Source organism: Dunckerocampus dactyliophorus, chromosome 2 (genome assembly GCF_027744805.1).
Source record: "Dunckerocampus dactyliophorus isolate RoL2022-P2 chromosome 2, RoL_Ddac_1.1, whole genome shotgun sequence".
Classification (NCBI taxonomy): Eukaryota; Metazoa; Chordata; class Actinopteri; order Syngnathiformes; family Syngnathidae; genus Dunckerocampus; species Dunckerocampus dactyliophorus.
This window is the reverse complement of record NC_072820.1, coordinates 18953469-18974836: the sequence shown is the minus strand read 5'-3', so window position 1 is coordinate 18974836 and position 21368 is coordinate 18953469. Positions and strand designations below refer to the sequence as shown.

General features: G+C 46.1%; 3 protein-coding genes across 5 annotated transcripts; 1 reads left to right on the top strand and 2 right to left on the bottom strand.

The window, feature by feature from the left end:
* Positions 1-284: 284 nt before the first annotated feature.
* On the bottom strand, positions 285-1581 carry LOC129177757 (dnaJ homolog subfamily C member 5-like). Its single transcript, XM_054769204.1, has 5 exons — positions 1252-1581; positions 1063-1183; positions 784-997; positions 530-704; positions 285-421 (listed from the first exon to the last, which is right to left on the bottom strand). The coding sequence occupies exons 2-5, from the start codon at positions 1167-1169 to the stop codon at positions 324-326; spliced, it is 594 nt and encodes a 197-aa protein (XP_054625179.1). The 5' UTR covers positions 1170-1183; positions 1252-1581; the 3' UTR covers positions 285-323.
* dhx9 (DEAH (Asp-Glu-Ala-His) box helicase 9) lies at positions 1435-17222 on the top strand. Of its 2 annotated transcripts, none has more exons than XM_054769177.1 (28): positions 1435-1597; positions 4857-5013; positions 5739-5879; positions 5952-6072; positions 6236-6363; positions 6429-6577; positions 7213-7259; positions 7343-7479; positions 7547-7636; positions 7712-7873; positions 8970-9047; positions 9117-9308; positions 9374-9515; positions 9575-9657; positions 9731-9887; positions 10427-10527; positions 10592-10805; positions 10869-10963; positions 11028-11101; positions 11165-11317; positions 11405-11565; positions 11655-11766; positions 11842-12003; positions 12141-12268; positions 12347-12576; positions 12769-12884; positions 12946-13146; positions 13240-17222. In XM_054769177.1, the coding sequence occupies exons 2-28, from the start codon at positions 4909-4911 to the stop codon at positions 13580-13582; spliced, it is 3822 nt and encodes a 1273-aa protein (XP_054625152.1). In that variant the 5' UTR covers positions 1435-1597; positions 4857-4908; the 3' UTR covers positions 13583-17222. The 2 variants fall into 2 exon arrangements, with proteins under 2 accessions (XP_054625152.1, XP_054625151.1); XM_054769176.1 differs by having other exon boundaries at positions 5949-6072.
* Positions 13519-15642, bottom strand: ttc19 (tetratricopeptide repeat domain 19). Of its 2 annotated transcripts, none has more exons than XM_054769196.1 (11): positions 15552-15642; positions 15230-15471; positions 15087-15163; positions 14898-15011; positions 14806-14844; positions 14675-14731; positions 14543-14604; positions 14373-14467; positions 14145-14308; positions 13920-14082; positions 13519-13845 (listed from the first exon to the last, which is right to left on the bottom strand). In XM_054769196.1, exons 1-11 carry the CDS (start codon positions 15629-15631, stop codon positions 13715-13717), a joined length of 1224 nt encoding a protein of 407 aa, XP_054625171.1. In that variant the 5' UTR covers positions 15632-15642; the 3' UTR covers positions 13519-13714. The 2 variants fall into 2 exon arrangements, with proteins under 2 accessions (XP_054625171.1, XP_054625172.1); XM_054769197.1 differs by having other exon boundaries at positions 13522-13845; positions 14901-15011.
* Positions 17223-21368: the final 4146 nt, after the last annotated feature.

Sequence of the window (21368 nt, the reverse complement as noted above, 5' to 3'; positions counted from 1 at the left end):
CAGCAAGAAAAGAAAAAAGCAGTGCCACACTTGAGTCTATTTTTAGACACACACGTCAGCTGTTACCATGCCGACATGACCATATCTGTCAAAGGTCAACAGGTGACAAGACAGCGCAGTGTGTGTGTGGATTAGGTGGGGCTGGGAGGCACTGCACTGAATGTGAGCGGAAGAAGGCGCCCCTGCTGTCGACTCCCTCAAGTCTGGTTTGTTTATTGAACACCAACAACGTGTCATCACATTAAAGACATTTTATTTCATGTGAGAAGAAGAAAAAGAATCTGAGTGAGTCAGCCGTCACGGTAACAGGCGTGCTGACGTCATCATGTGTAGGTGTCCCCATATCTGCGGCGTCCATCAGAGATCAGCTGAGTTTTCTCGCTGGCGTTCACTGGCTGATGAATGACGGTTGCCTCGACATCTGCTAACACACATGCCCATACCTGAAAACGACTTCCTGTTTGTGTGTAAACATTAAAACAAGTGCTTGGGGCCTCCAGAGGTTTAAAGCGACAGACATCCTTCTCACCGTTGCTGGGTTGGTCACTGGTCTCCTCTTCCAGGTCGTCAGGGGACACATATTGCGGTTCCGCCCCTTCGTCGGGAGGTGTGGCTTTAAGTTGTCCACAGCAGCAGTTACAGCAGCAGCAGAGGCAGCAGCAGCAGTAAAACCCAGTCAGGACGCCACAGAGTGCAAACAGCCCCTGAAGCGGAAACACAGCCAGCTTCACTTCCTGTCTGCATTTCAACCACACGTGTGCTTGAAGACCAAGCCCCGCCCACCTTGGCCCACCAGGTAGACAGCATGAAGTAGGTGTTGACGTTATCTTCTCCAAATTGCTGGGCCACATAGAGCCCCAAAGAGCCGTAAGAGTCATAGATGTTCCTCTTGGTGGGGTCAGACAGGACGGCATGTGCACTGTTCACCTCCTTAAATTTCTCTGCCGCCTCTGGGTGGTCTGGGTTCTTGTCCGGATGGTAACGCAATGCCAGCTTCCTGACGCACAACAGACACCTGGTACCCTGAACCGCTGGGCACATATGAGTGGATGGGGCTTTTACCTGTACGATTTCTTGATGTCATCATGGCTGCACCCCGGCTCCAGACCCAAGAGCAGGTACAGGGACTCCCCTGAGGCTGACATTGCTCGCTGCCTTCCTTCTGACATCCTGCAACCATCACCTGGAAATCCACGGCCAGGCCATATGAAACAGAACAGACCACAAGAGAACAATACACAAGAGGCGTACCTGTGTGCTACAGCTTTGTCTAGGTTCTGCTGGTGGAGCGTGTGTCCCGGTCCAGGTTCTGGTGCTGTGTGAGTCCATTAAACATTCAGCTGCTCAGCTCAGGTGACCAAGAGGAGGGGTCATGTTTCCCATTCCCATGGACACGATGTCAGGGGAGGAGGGGCTCACCTAGACGACCAGGTGAGCAGTGTGGAGGCTCCTGTGGCTACGTTCACTCCTCCGGAGCACCAGGAGGCGCTGTTGTACTAACAAGATGGGTGCCTGCCTGGCATGCCGCCATTGCAGCAAAGAAAGACAAACACTAGCGTTTAGAATTGGATTATTCCTCGGCTGAGACCTACTAAACGTGAGTATCAGATACAACACAGCTATGCTAAATTGCTCCGGTGGTGTTTCGCGTTGGAAGCCTGATACAAAAGGGTAGCAATTGAAAATAAGAGCCTCGCTATGAAAAGGCTAACGTTAGCTCGATTAGCTTGTGTTTAAATCATTGGAAGTCGCGAGTGACGACATAAATTAAGGCTAATGGCATGCCAACGTTCATTTTAAATCAGCTTTAACATGCATTATGGTCATTTATTGGAAGATTGAAAAGTGGTTTTCATCTGGGCGACACTGATAGAAATAGGTACGTCCCAATCCTCGCACTGCGGTGAAAATCCTGTCAACGTGTATGCGTGTTTGTATGAGAGAGTACTGAGGATTTCCTAGCATGTGTTCTCGGATACTGTTTTATTGTGTTTGTTAAACGATCCCGTTCAATTTGGTTACTGAAGCAACTGTATGCAGCAAGAACAATAGACTTAAACATAAGTGGTGATTTGTCATCCACGTCCGTAGTACTGTATGCTCTGCGCGGGTTTGGCCACCATGATAGAAAACATTGCATTGTAAACATGTCCTCGGCACACTTCTCAGCCATTAATCCAGTGGTCTCCAACGTTTTTTTTTCTTGGAAGGCTACTTTTACAAAATGAAAATGTCCAAGAGCTACTAATTTTTGTAAAATTAATTCTCTTAGCTTCTTTCAACCCAAACAAACCTAATGTGCTTGTTATACCAGAACATTAACAAAATGCTGGTATCCACAACTCACATTTTGTATTTCAGAATGCATTTCTTTCTAGGGTTCTCACATTAAGTGAAAACCTGAATGAAAAGCAGGCTTGCAGGCACCTCAAGTGGTCATGGAGGGCTAACGGTGACGCCTGCATTATTTGTTCTAATAGACCAGATTTGTAATTTTTCAACTTCCACAAAAACAAAGACAGGTATGTGTCATAAAATTGTTGGAGATTATAACACTGGTTGTAAATAAACAGGACAGTGTCCAAGACTCACAAAATGTATATTGTTTGGGACTGTACACAATATAGCATTCAAGCATTAGTTGAATTCATGACAAGTCAGTAATGATGATGATTTAGGCTATAGTCTATCAAATGTATGAACAATGCCATTACTGAAATAAATGTTGCGTTGTGTAAATACTTCCAGTTAATTATCCATATAATATGATTATTTTCTATGTTGATTACACGTTGGTAACACTGTAAAGATGTAAAGTAAAATAAAGAAGGAAAAAGTTTTTCAAACTGCTGCTCAGGTTTTAATTGACATCTAGATATAGGTCATATTTCTGCAGTACAATCGATTTTTAGTAGGGCTGTCAAATGATTAAAACATTTAATCAGTGTTTAAATTAATCATGATTAATCATGAGCATCAGCCATATCTTGTGGCGGAAGCTGATATTATCCGGAGGATACACCAGATTAGCATCCGATCCCAATCCTGAAGATCGGATTGGGACATCCCTATTATTATACAGGTATATGTTTTAAGGCTGTGACACTTTTCTCAGACAGGCATTAACATTTTGTCACATTTCTCTCGTTTAAAAACTCTCCAAGTTTAAATGTAGTTTGAATGTTAATGATCGACCTACTAGGTTGGACACAAGAAATTAAGTGAGTCACACATATTTCACTCCTCTGACCATGACTTGTCCTGCCGCCTTTCGGCTGCAGTCTATAAAACATATTGCTCCTGTTGTCATATTTTCCGGTTAGCTAGTTTGATAGCGACCATTGACCACAACAGGAAACGGCATGAAGGAGATTGATTTACAATGGTCTACAGCCAATCATGATGCAGAACACAATGCGTAGGTTCTACGTTAGCCAATCAGGACTGTTGTGGCTCTATATTTAACCAACTATTGTCTACTGTGGGTTCCTTATATGCTCGTACAGGCACATATACAGTACACATACTGAGACGAGGTGGAGGGGCGACATCTTTCCTGCAGCTGCACAAGTCTTCAACTCTCACATGAATATACCCCCTCTACTGGTCGCAGTAGGAAATGCAATAACAATACATACAACAGAGCACTGATAGATCGCTCTAATATACCACAAGGACGCAGAATACAATGCGCGTTCATACGCTGTTAAAAAAAACATGCAAAGTTGCAAAAATGGACGAAACAGCAAGTCCGCGAAAGTTGAACCGCGACTTAGCGAGGGAACACTGTATTAACAGCTCCAAATAAACTGAATATGTCAATCAAGCTAAAAGATACCACACAAGTCTGAAAATGTATTTGTCTAACACTAGTCTCTGTTAATAGTAGCAGAACATTTGAGAAAGCATGTTATTATGAACAATGGGGGTTGGGGTTGCCTTCAAAGACATCATGTAATTTAAGGTAAATGTACTTGTTTTCAGTGAGAAAGTGAGTGATAAGATTATCCACTTCATGTTTATTTACACACACACACACACACACACACACACACATTATAAAGCCATTTTTGTGATTTTCGGAGTGTCCCTGAATGCGTCTCGTGTTCTTATAAGGAGAATGAGGAAGTGTCGTTCCCAGGATGTGTTGTGTTCAGTAAATAACATTCATTCATTTTATCAAAGTGTACGCACGGAGTATAACTTTATTTTATACTCAGCTCAGAGCTTGTGAATACTGTACAGTGTACACGATTGTCCACTTAGCACCGCCCACCTCTCTTGCGCACCATCATGACAGACTTTGCCGCTCCATAGCGTACTACACTCTGTTCCATTTATTTGCGGCCTAATGGTCAGTCCTGTTTTAAGTCTAGTGTCCTTGGTATGCAGTGTGTTCCTCCAGTTGCCAACATTCGAACGTTTGCAATCAATGTATCGCGCCCCTTTCCCACTTTGACGTAACACGCACGCGCATTAGTTATGTTTGTTGTCAGCTGATAATAGCAGTTTGACAAAGTTTAGCTACTAACGTTAGCTATCATTGAATGTATAATCATGCAATGACTCCACATTGTTGGTCGCTGAGACTGCTTTTGTGTTTGTGCACACCCTATGAACCGCGGTAAATGACAGCCTTTATTTGTTTTGGACTGAACAAAACATTTCTTACCATTTTTAAGTAATTTAATTTGTAATTGAAACATATACAATGTTGAAAAATATGGACATTTTTGTACAGTCTGTTTTTGGTAACATGCTAGCTGATGGTGGTGTTCTTATTTCAAAGTATGTAATTTGGAGCAAGTTGCAACCAATCCCTGTAAGTGTTTCCTAATCATTCCTAATCATTGTAGTGTCAAGTTTGGGAGACAAGGAGACAAGAGAAGAGGTGGTCTTTTCTTTGCCATGGCGGACATCAAGAACTTCCTGTATGCTTGGTGCGGGAAGAAAAAGTTGACCCCAAACTACGACATCCGAGCTGCAGGCAACAAAAACAGATTCCTGTGTGAGGTGTGTGTTAATCTTTCACCAATTCAGAATTGATTATTGAAGTTCCTACATATTTACCTGTACAGATTGATCAGGATAATAGCTGACATCATACAGTGCCCTCCAGAAGTAGTCAAACTGTGAGGTCAATTTCTTTATTTTTGTTTGACATCAAAAGATGATTATGAGGTCCGAGAGCAACATTTCAGCTTTTATTTCCAGGTATTTACATCTGGATTGGTTGTAATAGCACTGATGTCTACACTCCGTTTCAGATTGGGTAGGTAGGTTTTGGTTATACTGCATCTACAGGCAAAAACAACATGAAAACCAGAGGGCTGTTTATGGGTGAAAAACAAGCAGTCACGCTGATCACATGAGAAATAGGATGGGTTCAAACAAAAGGTGATATTTTCTAAGCTGTGCATTCGATCAGATATAAATACCCCAAAATAAAAGCTGAAATGTTGCTCTTGGGTCTTGTATTGGTCTTTTGATGTCTTCAGCAATGTTTTCAGTCTACAGAAAAAATAAAGAAATGTACCTGACTTTTCCTATACTTGGAGGACACTGTGTTTTTTTTGGGACCACAGCACCTCTGCTGGTTGCAGCCAAGTTGTGCACTCCACCTTACATCTTTCAATATAAATCAATAAAGTACATACACCACATCGAGTGTCATGAACCAGACAACTTTCTCTTGCACTTGACTTTGTACAGGTATGTGATAAGTGTGTGTGCTGCAGGTGCGAGTGGATGGCTTCAACTACACCGGCATGGGTAACTCCACCAACAAGAAGGACGCTCAGACTAACGCTGCTCGAGACTTTGTCAACTTCTTGGTTCGAGTTGGGGAAATGAATGCGGCTGAGGTGCCGGCTGTGGGCGTGAGTCACCGCAGCTGTACAGAATGCATCATACGTACGTGCGCAGATCTTCAAGTCTTGTTTGTTCAGCAGGTGGGTGTGGTTGATCATGTGGGTGTTCGCGAGCAGACTGAAGGGGGAGCCAATGTCCCATTTGGAAATCTGCCATGCGGTGGTCCTCTGCCTCCTCACCTGGTGGTCAAGGCGGAGCAAGGTAATGTGGGCACGTGACCTTTGCAATGAGCAGTGGGGCGATGTTATTGTCAGGACTGACCACTAGCTTGGGGGGGGGGGGTCGTCACAAGGAAAAACACTGACCATGTGACCTTCTGGAGTCTGAATGAGCGAGTGGCCAACACTTTTCTTGTGTGTTGTAGAAGAGTCCAATGCTGGTGTGGTTCCAGGCGTGACTGAACAGGTCTGCCTTGGAGGAGGTGCTCAGTGGGAGCGAGGTGCCAACTTGAAGGAATACTACGCCAAGCGAGACGAACAGGAAGCTCAGGCGGTAGGATGCCACTCAAGTCCTGCATGGACATCTACGACTGACCTGACCTCTTTGATCCCCTGCAGACTCTGGAGTCAGAGGAGGTGGACCTGAACGCAAGTCTCCATGGTAACTGGACACTGGAGAACGCCAAGGCCCGTCTGAACCAGTTTTTCCAGAAGGAGAAAACCAGCGCCGAGTATAAATATAGCCAAGTTGGGCCGGACCACAACAGGTCTGCATCATGATGTTCTGAATTAAGTCCAGAACAGACGAGCAGCAATTAAGTATTTTACTGAACCAAGGGGTGGTGAATGGCTTTTGTAAGACCAAGACGACCCCCTGGTTCTGCTCCACAACTTGGCTGATGCTGTCCGTCTGGTTCTGGAGAGCCTTGACCGCTTGCTAGCTTCTGTGTGTTTTTCTGCTGGATTGCTATGAGGTCACAGAGGTCTGAAAGTTTGCAAGGTTCGCTTTGACCTCGAGAGATGCAGCGAGGCAGACAGGAAGTGTCCTGTGGGGGCGGGGCATCAGAACTCACACGGAAGGAAGACATGAGATAAGCTTTAGATGTGCTAAAGTAGTCTCATGGTTCAGCCCGCTTGCTTTGGAGTCTGCTTGTGAGTTCTGGTGTTGCTGTCCCCACAGACCACGAAGTAGCTGGGCGACCCCTCCCCCCACTCCTCACCGCTCAAATGAACACTGCTTTTTAAAATCTGGCGGAAAAACACACAGAAGTCAGGTGAGTTGACTACCTGAGCTGAGGACAGCTCGCTGACATGTTTGCTAAAGCTGTGTGTGAGCATGCTCCTGTGTGTGTGTGGGTGTGGGTGTGTGTGTGCGCGTGTGTGTGCGTGTGCGTGTGCGCAGGAGCTTCATCGCTGAGATGCAGCTGTTCGTCAGACATCTGGGCCGACGTAAGACGTGCATCACTTTAACGCACTCTGGATGTTGTGATGTCAAGGTCATAAAGATGACCCGTTGCTTCGCCCCCTTGCAGATGTGACTGCTCGAGAGCATGGCTCCAACAAGAAGCTAGCGGCCCAGTCATGCGCCCTGTCTCTGGTTCGCCAGCTGTACCACCTGGGAGTCATTGAGGCTTTCTCTGGAATCACCAAGAAGAAGGAAGGAGAAACTGTACGACCACAAGACCCCTGACCCCCTATGGTCAACCTTGTCTCACCTTGCTTTTTTCTGTCACCAGCTGGATGTGTTTGACGTGTTCGTGTCTCCAGAACTTCAGCAGCAGCTTAGCGGGGTCGTCCAAGAGCTCGGAGTCCAGATACCCCCACCTGTGAGTCATCTGATACCCCCACCCTGTTTCAGCTTCAGTTGAAACCACATAACTGACAGTTAACTTCTTGTCCAGCCTGCAGACCCCAGTGGCACCGTGTCTTTGGTTCAAATGAAGATGGGGACATTCGAGCCCTCTCAGCGGCAGAGCGGCGCCGGTGTGGTGCCGTGGTCGCCACCACAGGTCAACTGGAACCCGTGGACAAGCAGCAACATCGACGATGGGCCACTGGCCTTTGTGAGTCCTGCATGTTCTTTTACGTATTGTTTGGCTTCTGTAGGCGCTGACATTGTTAGTATTGTTCTGAAGGACGTTCTACTCTCCTGCCTCCTTGTTGGAGTGTACGCTGTTGGTTAATACACTGTGTTACAAATTATTATGCAAACAGGATTTAAGTATCATAAAAATGTTTTGGTTTTCAATGAGACTCATGGATGGCACTGTGTTTTGGGGCTCTTTGGATTACTGATATCAATCTCGGACAACTGTCATCATTATTTTGCCAGGTGAGCCCAATTAAAAGAAAATTACATAAAAATGATGTCCACATTATTAAGCAAGCAATATGGGAAAGACAAAGTATCTCTATGCTGACAAAAAAAGTGTCAAATATTGCAATTGCAAAACCATTCAACAATTCACAAAAATCTAAGTGTGATCATTATACGGTGAATACGTTTGTGGCTGATTCAGACAGCCGGGATTCTGCTGATAAAGACATAATGAGAGGTTTCTGCCAGACAAATGTATCGAATCAAGAGAGTACTTGCAGTACGCCAATAAATACATGAAGATTTTTTTTCAGACAATCTTGTTTACTGATCAGGGCCATGCAACCTTGGGTGGTCCGGATGGATGAAGTATTGTTTGGCCAGCATATCTCGACAAGCGTGTGATGTCAAGGAGGTGGCTGAGTCATGTTTTGGATCAGAATCATTGGGAGAGCGGCAGCTCTGGGTGGCTATTATGACACCTTGCAAAGAAATTCAAGCAGAAACGCTCCCAAAACACACAAGTTCAATGTAAGAATTGTGAAGGTTATATCAAAGAAGGGATCTTATGTTAACATATAACTGTAACTTGGCCTAACAACTAGTGAAATGCTTTGATTTAAAATTATTATTTTTTTTTAATACTGTTTAATTGGGAGGTTTGTTAAATAACATTCCAATTGTACTGTAAAGGCCTGAAAGTTATGATGGCTGTAATTTATAGTGACTAGCAAAATCTGAGAAAAATATCATTTGCATAATAATTTGGAACGCAGTGTATGCTAACTTGTTTAGTCACTAATGTCTTTTTCTGTTTGTCTCATTCACACCAATCGGACCAGTGCACTCCGGAGCAGATCAGCAAAGACCTACATGAAGAGCTGATGCATCAGCTGCAACATGATGACAACCTGCAGAAGGTCAGTGGGCCTTTTTGGCTTTTTGACATGTGATTGGGACACATGGACGAGTCAGTGTGTTTTGTGCAGATGCTGATGGATCGCAACCAGCTGCCCGTCAAACAGTTTGAGGATGAGATCATGGCAGCGGTGGACAGGAACCCGGTGGTGATCATCAGAGGAGCAACTGGCTGTGGGAAGACCACGCAGGTCCCTCAGTACATCCTTGATCGCTTCATCAAGGCGGGCCGAGCGTCCGACTGCAACATTGTGGTCACACAGGTAACGCTGGACCTTGTGGGTGAGCTGCTGAATGAGCAGTCATGCCTCTTTCTCGTCTTTTTCAGCCCAGACGCATCAGCGCCGTGTCTGTGGCCGAGCGCGTGGCCATGGAGAGAGGGGAAGATTTGGGGAAGAGCTGTGGCTACAGCGTCCGCTTCGAGTCCATCCTCCCTCGGCCTCACGGCAGCATCCTCTTCTGCACCATCGGTATGTTTGGAGATGCAAGCTCAGCTTTGATGTCGCCAACACACTGCTTTCTTCTCCAGGTGTGCTCCTACGAAAATTGGAAGCGGGAATCCGAGGCATCAGTCACGTTATTGTGGACGAGATCCATGAAAGAGACATCAACGTGAGCTTGTCTTCACCTCCACCCTCCACCGACCACACACCTGGATGACCTTTGACACTGTGTATACTCGCAGACAGACTTCCTGATGGTCGTCCTCAGAGACGTAGTTCAGGCTTTCCCAGACGTCCGCATCATCCTCATGTCAGCCACCATCGACACCAGCATGTTCCGAGACTACTTCTTCAACTGTCCCATCATTGAGGTTTTTGGACGCACCTTCTCCGTCCAAGGTAGCGTGACCCACACTGCCCCGCACCCCTCGCCCAGCCTTTCGACCAGGGGTCACCAACCCGTCGATCGCGAGCTACTAGTCGATCTTTGGGACTTTGCAGGTCGATCGTGAAAATACAACAAGCCGAGTTGTAGTTTTGCTCATAGAGCAGACACCGACAAAGATCCACAAAAGTAGGGATTGGGGGCCATCCACAGCCCGTGGCTTATTTGTCATTGCATCACTTCAGAAACCAAATAACATTTTTAAAAAAACAGCAAAAATGGTAAAAATAGAGCAAAAAGCACAATGAGAAGAGACTGAAATGTTGAGTTCCACAACCAATAATAACAAAGCTTTATAACGCAAAAAAATAACACAAAGCTGTATTTAAAAACAAAGCTTTAAATATGTATTACTTTTTACTTTACTTTGTACAAAATAAATCTTGCGCAAGTTCACGGCCGAGACCAGGGATCTTAGCCTCAAAAAGGTTGGTGACCACTGCTTTAGACAATAAGGTTCTTTCTTTGACATTTTGGTGTTGCTCCGGTACAGAGTATTTCCTGGAGGATTGCATCCAGATGACAAACTTCATGCCCCCACCACCTGACCGCAAGAGGAAAGACAAAGACGAGGAGGGAGGAGGGGAGGACGATGTAAGTCCAAGTGCGTCCAATCACGGCTAGCTTGTCACTTTGGAGCTGACACGTTTCTGCACAGACCAACTGTAACTTGATGTGTGGGCCCGACTATTCGGAGGAGACCAAGCGTTCCATGGCGCTGATGAACGAGAAGGAGATGTCCTTTGAGCTGGTCGAAGCTCTTCTCAAGTACATCGAGACTCTGCAGGTGTCCGGAGCCGTGCTCATCTTCCTTCCGGGGTGGAACCTCATCTACGCCATGCAGCGCCACCTGGAGTGCAATCCCCACTTTGGTATGCGACCGTGTCATTGTTCACACATGTACAATGAGGACTGAGCTTGCGCTTGGTTTCCAGGAAGTAGCCGGTACCGGATTCTCCCATTACACTCCCAGATACCACGAGAAGAACAGAGGCTGGTGTTTGAACCCGTCCCAGACAACATGCACAAGGTGAGTGCTGCTATTGTCACGGAAACGCAACTTAATGTGACAATCCTCTGTGACCTTGTTGCAGGTGATCTTGTCCACCAACATCGCAGAGACCAGCATCACAATCAATGATGTGGTCTATGTCATCGACTCCTGCAAGTAGGTTCTGTCACGATGTTGCTCTATTGCGCTCCATGTTCTTATGGTGTGCTTGCTGTGTAGACAGAAGGTGAAGTTGTTCACATCGCACAACAACATGACCAACTATGCCACCGTGTGGGCCTCCAAGACCAACCTGGAGCAGAGAAAAGGCCGCGCAGGCCGAGTTCGACCCGGATTCTGCTTCCACCTCTGCAGTCGCGGACGATTTGACCGGTATGATCCCCTCAAGCCCACCCACCCACGCACCTCATAGAATCTCATCTCCTGCTCCTGTGTGCTTGTGCATATGTGTGTGCACAGACTGGAGACTCACATGACTCCTGAGATTTTTCGGACACCACTGCATGAAGTCGCTCTGAGTATCAAGCTGCTGAGGCTTGGAGCCATCGGACACTTTCTATCTAAAGCCATCGAACCACCGCCACTGGATGCGGTCATTGAGGCTGAACACACTCTTAGAGGTCTCTCTCTCACTCACAGACACACACACACACACACACAGTTCAAGTGATAGAATCGGTATAGTCTGAACCACTTTGTTTGCACACAGAACTGGACGCACTGGACTCGAATGATGAGCTGACTCCACTGGGTCGAATCCTAGCCCGGCTGCCCATCGAGCCTCGTCTGGGGAAGATGATAATCATGGGCTGCATTTTTCAGTCAGTTTCTTTCACTTTCTCTTGGCCAGCTGCTGATTTTGCTGTGTGGCCTCATGTGCGTGTGTCACCCTCTAGTGTTGGAGACGCCATGTGCACCATCGCTGCCGCTTCTTGCTTCCCGGAACCCTTCATCAACGAGGGCAAACGTTTGGGCTTTGTCCACAGGAACTTTGCAGGCAGCCGCTTCTCAGACCATGTGGCGCTGTTGTCAGTCTTCCAGGCGTGGGACGACGTCAGGTGGGTGTAATGTCACTAGCAGTCGCACATTGAGAGCATTTTCATTGCCCCCACTGCTTTGTTGTGAGACAGGTTAGTTTTACCCTACTGATGTGTTGTTGCAAAAGTAATTCTTGCTCTGATGTGGTTGATTTCAGAATAAATGGCGAGGAAGCTGAGAGTCAGTTCTGTGAACACAAACGTCTCAACATGGCCACCCTGAGGATGACCTGGGAAGCCAAAGTCCAGCTAAAGGAGATTCTGGTCAACTCTGAATTTCCTGAAGGTACCTAATGATTGTGCCAATCTCTGGTGGTATGTACTGCAGGCTTACCACCACTGTGTTGTTCTTGCGTCCCGCCAGACACTTTGATGACCCAGATGTTCAACACAGTGGGACCGGACAACAATTTGGATGTGGTGGTGTCCTTACTGACGTACGGCTCCTATCCCAACGTATGCTTCCACAAGGAGAAGAGGAAGATCCTGACAACGGAGGGCCGCAACGCCCTCATCCACAAATCATCCGTCAATTGCCCCTTCAGTAACCACGACTTGGCCTACCCTTCGCCATTCTTCGTCTTCAGCGAGAAGGTAAAGCCTCCCGAACAATAGATGCAGAATTGCGTGACAGTAACCACCACCATCAGGCTAGCGATTTAGTAGTTAACCTTAGCATGAAGGTGGCAGCTCACCAGGACTAGCCGTTTGCATTAGCATTGGGTTTGAACTCTGTTTGGTGGCAGGCAAGCGGCACGTGTGACATGTTTTCCGTGTTGCTTGCAGATTCGGACACGAGCCATCTCGGCCAAAGGGATGACGCTCGTCAGTCCGCTGCAGCTTTTGCTCTTTGCCAGCAAGAAGGTCACCTCTGACGGCGACGTGGTCGAGCTGGACGACTGGTGAGAATCCACTCTGCGTCAAGCTGACAACTCGTGGGTCATGTAAAATGGTTGTGTGCAGGATCAAGCTGCGGGTCTCTCATGAGGCAGCAGGCAATGTCCTAGCTCTCAGGGCAGCACTGGAGGCTCTGGTGGTGGAAGTGACCAAAGATCCCAACTACATCTCTCAGCTGGATCAGACCAACCAACGACTCCTCAACCTCATCCGACACGTTTCCAAACCATCCGCCGCCGGAATAAACTTGGCGGCCGGCAACCAGAGGTGACCTTGGTGTCATAGCCACACCAGTCGCGGTTGACAGGCTGTTACCATGACAATGCTGAGATCTAACAGTGGTCTCTCTACTGTATGCAGGATGGGTGATGGTCCCCGACCGCCCAAAATGGGCCGCTTCGACGGAGGAGGCGGAAGAGGTTTCCAGGGAGGAGGCGGAAGAGGTTTCCAGGGAGGAGGCGGCTACAGAGGGGGTGGTGGCTACCGGGGGGGAGGCGGTGGCTACGGAGGCGGGGGTTATCGAGGCGGGCGAGGAGGATACGGGGGAGGCGGATATGGAGGGGGCGGACGAGGCGGATATGGAGGTGGTGGACAAGGCGGATATGGAGGGGGCGGATATGGAGGGGGCGGACGAGGCGGATATGGAGGGGCTGGGTACAGAGCAGGTCGGGGCGGGGCCCGAGGAGGCTACAGAGGTTATTAAGACAACAAATGCTTGGTTTCTGATTAATAAAAGTTCAACTTTGAACTACTTTATTTATTCAACAACATGCACAAATACTTTTAAAACCACACTTGTCTAGACATGGTCAGCCAATCAGAGACCGGCCCAGCATCACTCATCCTCCCTCCTTTTTCTCACTTCAGTCAGCCCCTCTCTAATGCGCTCCATGGCCTCCTGATCTCCAGCTTGCTGGGCCAGACTCAAAGCCTCCCCATACAATCGGATGGCCTCGTCCAACTGACCTGAGGACATAAAGTTAGCCATCAACACCCACAAGAACCCCAACAGATCAGCGAGTGACCACGGACCCCCTGACCTGTGTGCAGTAGGATGCCAGCCATGTTCCCCAGGAGGACATGTAACTCTGGGTGTGCCGAGGAGCGACCCAGATCTACTGCCTGCCGGATCAATGTCAGGGCATTGTCATGGTGACCCTGCATATCCAAGATGGTGGCCAGGTCACTCATCAGGACCAGAGTCTGGCAAGGACACAGATTGTGAGAGAGTCTGGCCAACGTGCTCGCAGCTTTGTTGGACTCACCTGGGGGTGGGATTCCCCCTGCTCCTGGCAGCAGATGCTCAGAGCCTTCTCGTAGTCAGCGGCGGCCTGCTTCAGGTGTAGCGTGGCCACTCTGTACCGAGCATGAGAGTCCAAACACAGACCAAGCAGCAGGCGAGTGTCCTTCCTCAGAGCCTCCAGCTCGTCTGGACACATTAAGGTTAATTGCGGTCATTAACAGTATTTTATTGCACATTTCACACCTCTCACCTGTCCATTGATCTTTTAGCGTCTCTTGGAGCTGTTGCACTTTGACCTCCAGAGTTTCTAAACAGAACCTGAAACCATGCTCAGCAAGCTCCACCCTCACACACACACACACACACACACACACACAGTAAGACAGTGACCTGAGCTTTGTGAACAACGCAAGGTCTTACTTGTTCTGTTCCGCATATATGGTGGCGAGTTTGAGGGACATCTCAATGAAGGCGTTGTCATCCTGAAAAAGGTAAGCTGGTGTGCGTGTGCTCTCGTGCGATGGAAGTACGGCAAGGGGTGATGGCACTGACCTGCTGCATCCCGCCTGCCAGCATGAAGCTCATGGCCGCCTTGAAAAGTTTCTCAGCCTTTGAACACCAAGAGTCAGGATGCCACCATCATGTGAACGTAACAGCACTGCCACGTGGCGAATGATACTCACGTGGTCCAGCTGACCTTGGATGTAAGCTAGGTTGGCCATCTGAGTAAACAATGACAGGTCAAACGTTGCAGATAGCTGACGACGTGCGAGACTACCTGGCTGTATGCATACACCACAGCCTGATGGTTGTGCGTCTGGTGAGCCAGCGCGACGGCGGCATGCAGAAAAGCAGACGCAGCCTCCAGCTGACCCCGTAGGATGCTGAGCTGCAGGTGTGTTCACATGACAACTGTAGGTCGCGTGACACGGTATGTCAAAGTGACAATGTGGTCGTGCAGTACCTTGGCTTTCTTCAGCAGTAGAATCATCTCGTCTTCTTTCACCTGAGCATCTTCACTCGAACTCAAGAATGACAACGCTGAGCAGCAGGTCTGCCCGTTAAATAAGTAAAATTGTCGATGGTGGCACGTTTAACGTCACGTACCTGCCATTGCGCACATGGCTCCTCCTCTCCAAGCAACCTTCGCCCAACCTCCCGGGTGCTTTGCTGCCGAAGGCGTAGCAGCACTGCTCATCTGAAGCTCCATCCATCCATTTTCTATGCCGCGTCTCCTCATTACTGTTGCGGGGGTATGCTGGAGCCTATCCCAGCTGACTTTGGGCAACAGGCGGGGTACACCCTGGACTGGTCGCCAGCCAATCGCAGTCATCTGAAGCTCAATTACCCTAAAGATCAACGTGACGTCATTTGGGCAACGACGAATTACATTCGCGTATTTGACGATGCATTTTCAATCAAGTCTCACCTGTGCAGTCGAGTGAAGGTCACAGAAGACAAAAACCTACTGACATGTAGGAAGCCACGGTGTACCCATGACGCCGCCATATTTAATAATGGTGACGTATCGACGGAAGTGACGTCAATTTTGCACCTGACCGTGCCTGGATTCCAATGTACTGTACTCACGTGAGCAGTTTTTCCCTCCCCTTTCCCTAGCAATGTTAGAATATGTTTAAATATGTAAATATAAAGACTGTGATTAATTATATCTGATAAAGCATGACGTCAACCGAAATGTCATACCTCCTTCACTTCTCTACCACAAATATTAAAGAAGTTACAGCAGATTTTATACCGGAAAATAGTGCCTTTGGTTCCCATTGCTTTAACATTGAGTCAAGACAAAAACTGTGATCGACCCACGGACCTTGGCAAGTACAATAGTACTTGCAAAATATATAACAACTTAGGCTGTGAAAATCTGTTTTAAAAGTCGTTAGCCATTTACGTTTTTTGATCAAAAAAAGAATAAATCAATTGTCATATTTTCCATGTATATGCCTCACGCTGCCGTGCAGCAGCACGCTGTTCGTTTTCACCCCACACTAACCACAAGAAATACCTAGCTATCATCAATGACAGGAATGTAGAAAATCCACCATCCACTCCATATTTGAGAAAATCAATGTTTTTTTAGCACGATTTTATCATGAAATTTAGCATCGAATTATCCATACTGTATTTGCCTTTATATTTACAATCAAGGCATCTATATTGAAAATAGGACAGTGCAAAGGCGACATGTAGTAATTCCGGATAAAAAAAACATTTCACAACATCAGATTTTAATTAAATTTCATCTGCAGATAGATATTAAAGTGAATTAATATCCTATATACCTTGTATCTTGTCCTGAAGCTCCGATTCACGAGTTTGAAAGGCTTAACGTTGATAGATATTAAAGTGAATTAATATCCTATATACTGAAGTGGTAGATTATTTTTATTGTGCCTAGTTCACATGTAGTTGCATTATTTAGTTGACTTGCATTGCTAATGGAGGTGTATGAATGTTGTATCACCTGCTTCTTCTTCCTTTTGTACTGTTAATTTGTATCTGCATTGAGACGTAGTGGTCGCCTTGCAGGTACACCATCCCCCCTGTTGTGCATGTCTGTTCTGGTATCGTCACTGGCTTCTTCTTCCTTTTGTATTGTTAATTTGTATCTGCATTGAGATGTAGTGGTCGCCTTGCAGGTACACCATCCCCCCTTTTGTGTAGGTCTGTTCTGTTGTCTTATCAAAGTAGGAAGTGCTCGGGGCTTTCGAATCCAGGCGCCACATTGACGCTGCAGACACGGAGATAAATCAGCATGAAAGGAGGCGATGGCAGGAGCTGATTGGTCTACGTCACGGTCGATGTCACCAACCCCCTCCAAGATTGGTCGCCGACTTCCTGCAAGAGCTGATTGGTCGACGTCAACAGCCCCCTGCACGAGCTGATTGGTCCACGATCGCCAGACTTCCTGCATCCCACACAATCTCAAAATGTATAGAATGCCGGGCAGGGAAAGAAAGGGTGCTTATTCCAGCTGCGCTGTTGTAAGACCCGCTTAGTAGTAGGCATACAGGGACTGTTATAGGCCCGGACGTCTGTAGTAGATCTTTTTGTCAGGAATAAATCTCACCGGTTCATATTCTTTGGTTTGGTTATTTAGACTCCCATATCCTCAGATAGAAACTCACGCTTCAATACCTTGTATCTTGTCCTGAAGCTCCGATTCACGAGTTTGAAAGGCTTAACGTTGGACTTAATATTCGAAGCATTCGTATGAGTCGATGTGGTCCAACACTCCGATACAAAATTGAAGAGGAAGTAGTAATCTACCTTACATTTATAGGAAAAAATACACCCAACATCCCATGAAAAAAAAGCATTTTTAAGGATGTCCCCGCAGCCTCTCAAAATCGAACATGCATGCAGTGTCAGATTTTTCCATCGCTAAAATACGGCTTAACTCAAGTGTTTGTTTTATTTGATGTACATTGTAACACATTGTGTAAAGCGTGACAAAGTAAATATTTATGTTGACATGGTGCAGCTTTAAAAATGTCACAACTGTAGTTTTATTCACTCAGTCGGTCTTTAGTTTAAAAATGGATGGATGGAAAAAAGACCCACACAAACTTCGGATGTAATTTTTTTATTTAGAAATCTGCTACATCTACAGAGGGGAGCCTGCTGGACAGAGGGTGCTGTGATCACGTGACCAGTCCATCACAACAGTATAAGCTAAAAAGAAGAAGAAAAAAAACAATCAGACAGCTGACCATGCCCTGCTGATTGCACACCACATGTCCACAGGATCAGAAACGCTTCGGTCGATCTTTGTCACAGCATCCCTGAGAACAAACTGCTACAGGATGCTACAATTCGGCCTTTTGTTCACATCATCTCCACTCATAATGACCTGGCCCATGCATCACATCACTCACCAACACGTTCGAGCCAGGTGGCATGACATCATGTCCTCAATGTGTCCTGTGGGGTCCAAATGAGACAAATGTGAGCCTGCAGGTCACAGACAGAGGACTAAACATATGACATACTTTTTGGATCAGAACACGCCTCGGTTTAGTGACGTCATTGCCACCCCCAATGTGAACAGACTGCCGGGGTGGGGGAATCAGACGGCCTTTTGTGTCATCACTTCCAGCAGTCAAACAAATCATGAATAAAAAGTCAACTAGAGCAGTATTTAATTACAAATGTGTATGCAGTACCCACTGCTGATCAAAATTTTAAGACCAGTTGAAAAATTGCAAGAACTTACATTTTGCACTGTTGAAACTTAAGGAGGTTCTAAGTAGAGCTTCAAAATGCAAAAAGAAATGGGTGTGGGACGAAAAAAAAAATAGAGTAGGCAATGTATTGCAAACAACCATTAAAGTGAAATAGGCTGTTGATCAGGTGATCAAAAGTTTAAGACCACAGCCTTTAAATTTGGCAAAAAATGTGCCTCAATGTCATTTTCTGTCAGGTATTCATGCTGTCATGAGCTCTTGATGGCAAAGGCAAAAAAGCTTTCTCTCTTTGAAAGGCAGTTGGATTTTGAGCTGCTTAAGCAAGGCCTCTCCCAGTGTGCCATTGCTGCTAAGGTTGGACGAAGTTTAAGACAATCATTGTAAAATTCTTAACATCCTGAGGGTTATGGAACAAAAAAAGTCAAGCGGCAGGCCCAAAACAAAATTTCAGCAACCCAGAGCTGGAGGACCCGATTGGCTGTCCGTCAAGACACAGGACAAAATCACGGTTGTCATTGGTGCAGAGTGCAGTCCAATAACTATCATAACGTCTTCAAAGGCCTTGTTTCTTCAACACTACAAAATTGGCCATTTGGAATCTGCACAAGAGCACCAAACATGGAACGTAGAAAGATGGAAAAAAAAGTTTTATTCTCTGATGACAAAATGTAGTCTTTACTGCCCTGATGTCTTACAAGGTAACTGGCATGACAAGGAGATCTCACCAGAGATGTTTTCCATACGGCACAGCGGAGGGGCCGCCATGATCTGTGGTGCTTTTTCCTTTAATGGAACAATGGACCTTCAGGTTGTGCAGGGCCGTCAGACGGCTGCTGGCTATGTGGAGCTGTTGCAGGGGGGCATCCCTCATGACTGAAAGCCCTCATCTGTGGGTTTTTCAACTGGATAACACTTCAGTTCACAATGCCCGCCTACAAAGGACTTCTTCCATAAGAATAACGACCATACTGCGTGTTCCCCTGATCTAAATCCAATTGAGAACATTTGGGGATGGATGGCAAGAAGTTTACAAAAATGGACATCAGTTCCAGACAGTGGATTCCCTCCGTGAAGCCATCTTCACCACATGGAGCAACATTCCACTAGCCTCCTGGAAACACTGGCATCAAGCATGACCAAACCAATTTTTGGAGGTGATTAACAAGAATGGCACAACTACTCATTACTGTGTCCTTTTTTGAACATTTTCATTTCTACTTTAGGGGGGTTTCAGGCTGTTTTGAGCTATGGTCTTAAACTTTTGATGAACTGATGAACAGCCTATTTAAGTCTAATGCTTGTTTGCAATAAATTGCTTACTCAAATTTTTTTTGTCTCACTCCCGGAAGCCGGAAAATAGGTCCTAAAACGTCACTTCAGTGTCTCCGCCAAAAGTTACAAAAAACAAAACCATCTTCTACTATGTTGACGTCAGCTGATAAAAGTTATACCGTTACGTTGGTGCTTTTTTAAATATCCTAATTTCAGTTATTTTTATCGGGAAAAACTGCAGCCCTCCCATTTACAGGCTAGCACGGACCAATGTGACGTTACGCTAACTTTAAATTAACTTATTTAAATAAACTTATGAACAGTGACATATTGCGTCAAACTACATGCAGACATATATTATCACAAATTTAAGACAGAACAGTAATAACTTACCTGTGAAATGACCGTCGTACGTGCTACACCTTCCTGTGATCCTGTAACTTCCCGAGCCAGTCCTCTCCTGCTGTATTGTGCAACTGCCAAATGGTTTGGAGTTTTGTCGATGTTATTTTGAGAATGTAACCAAGAAATTTGCCAAACTGATGGAGAAAAACTCAGTGGAGATAGGTGAAGCACTAGAACCAAGCGGGAAATGACAGCTTAAACTGAAGCCTGTTTTGCTTTAGACCACCCACAAGTTCGGTGCTGCCTAATCATGCTAACATGTAATTGGCCATCCCTGTTGGACTTGCATAACGGTGTTTTGATAATCTGCTACAGTAAATTGTTCACATCAGCTTGCAGGAATTTTAATATCATAATTATCATTTAATATCATACAATAACATTTGAATCTGTGTCTGTGTGCATGACTATGTATGCCACCACCCACACAAACACCCTTAAAATCGTCCATGCCTATGTCTTAGGCGGTGCGTACTTAAGGTACTCTAAGCAGGTAGAGGGGTGCCTGCAGCACATTTGAAAGTTGGCGCCCTCTTAAGCAGCAGGGGAGCCCGTTGCATACGGCCACTTTAAAATAAAAATGACCTACTACGTCCAATATGCTGAAATGTACACGTGTTGGAAATTTCATCGATCTCGGATAAGTAATAAAAGAGGTAGCAAAAGAAAGGAGTTTTGCATTGTTGAGTCACTTCAAACTGATCTCGTTCACAGCTTTTATCTTACATCAATGGTAAAATAGGGAGCGAGAGCATAATATCTGCAACAGGTTACCGACGTGCGTTTGGTATGAAAAATGAAGGTTTCTTTGATGCTTTATCTGCTTAGATAGATTACAGGCATGATACACATCTCAGCATTGTCTAACATAACTACAATCTTACCTGCGCGCCAATGAATGTGTCGGTTCGGTCTCCGCTTCAAAATATTGGCTCACAAAAGTTTACCTAACATTGAACTTAATTCACAAAGTAGATCGCTAACATCATCTCCATTCAACGCAGAGAACAAAGAATACCTAGAAGAAACATAATTGATATCGTGTCCTTGTACTCGCGCCACGAGCCCAAGTAACTTTTCTTCTTCTTCGTCGTTGTCGTCTTCTTCTTCTACCAGAGGTTGATCAATGTGACTGCAGAGTCACTGCCCCCACTGGATGAAGCTTGTTACTACATGGTGTGTGACCCACATTAACAGGCAAAGAGGAATAAAAAATAAAACAAGAGCAGTCACTGAGTATGTTAAAACTGTTTACATGAGAAAAACACGTAGTCTGTCTGTGTTGGTTAATGTACTACATTACCCATGAGGCGTAGCGCAGGAGAGGAACCCGGAAGAGTGTGCACAGTCCTGAAGGCAAT

Coding starts and splice junctions, on each gene's coding strand:
- LOC129177757 (XM_054769204.1), bottom strand. CDS start 1,169: ATGTCAGAAGGAAGGCAGCGAGCAATGTCAGCCTCAGGGGAGTCCCTG. Junction 998..1,062: donor GACATCAAGAAATCGTACAG/GTAAAAGCCCCA, acceptor GTTGTGCGTCAG/GAAGCTGGCATTGCGTTACC. Junction 705..783: donor TGTCTACCTGGTGGGCCAAG/GTGGGCGGGGCT, acceptor TTTCCGCTTCAG/GGGCTGTTTGCACTCTGTGG.
- dhx9 (XM_054769176.1), top strand. CDS start 4,909: ATGGCGGACATCAAGAACTTCCTGTATGCTTGGTGCGGGAAGAAAAAG. Junction 11,566..11,654: donor GGCTGAACACACTCTTAGAG/GTCTCTCTCTCA, acceptor GTTTGCACACAG/AACTGGACGCACTGGACTCG. Junction 12,269..12,346: donor CAACTCTGAATTTCCTGAAG/GTACCTAATGAT, acceptor GCGTCCCGCCAG/ACACTTTGATGACCCAGATG.
- ttc19 (XM_054769196.1), bottom strand. CDS start 15,631: ATGGCGGCGTCATGGGTACACCGTGGCTTCCTACATGTCAGTAGGTTT. Junction 14,845..14,897: donor TGTATGCATACAGCCAGGTA/GTCTCGCACGTC, acceptor TTGTTTACTCAG/ATGGCCAACCTAGCTTACAT. Junction 14,605..14,674: donor TGGCAGGCGGGATGCAGCAG/GTCAGTGCCATC, acceptor TACCTTTTTCAG/GATGACAACGCCTTCATTGA.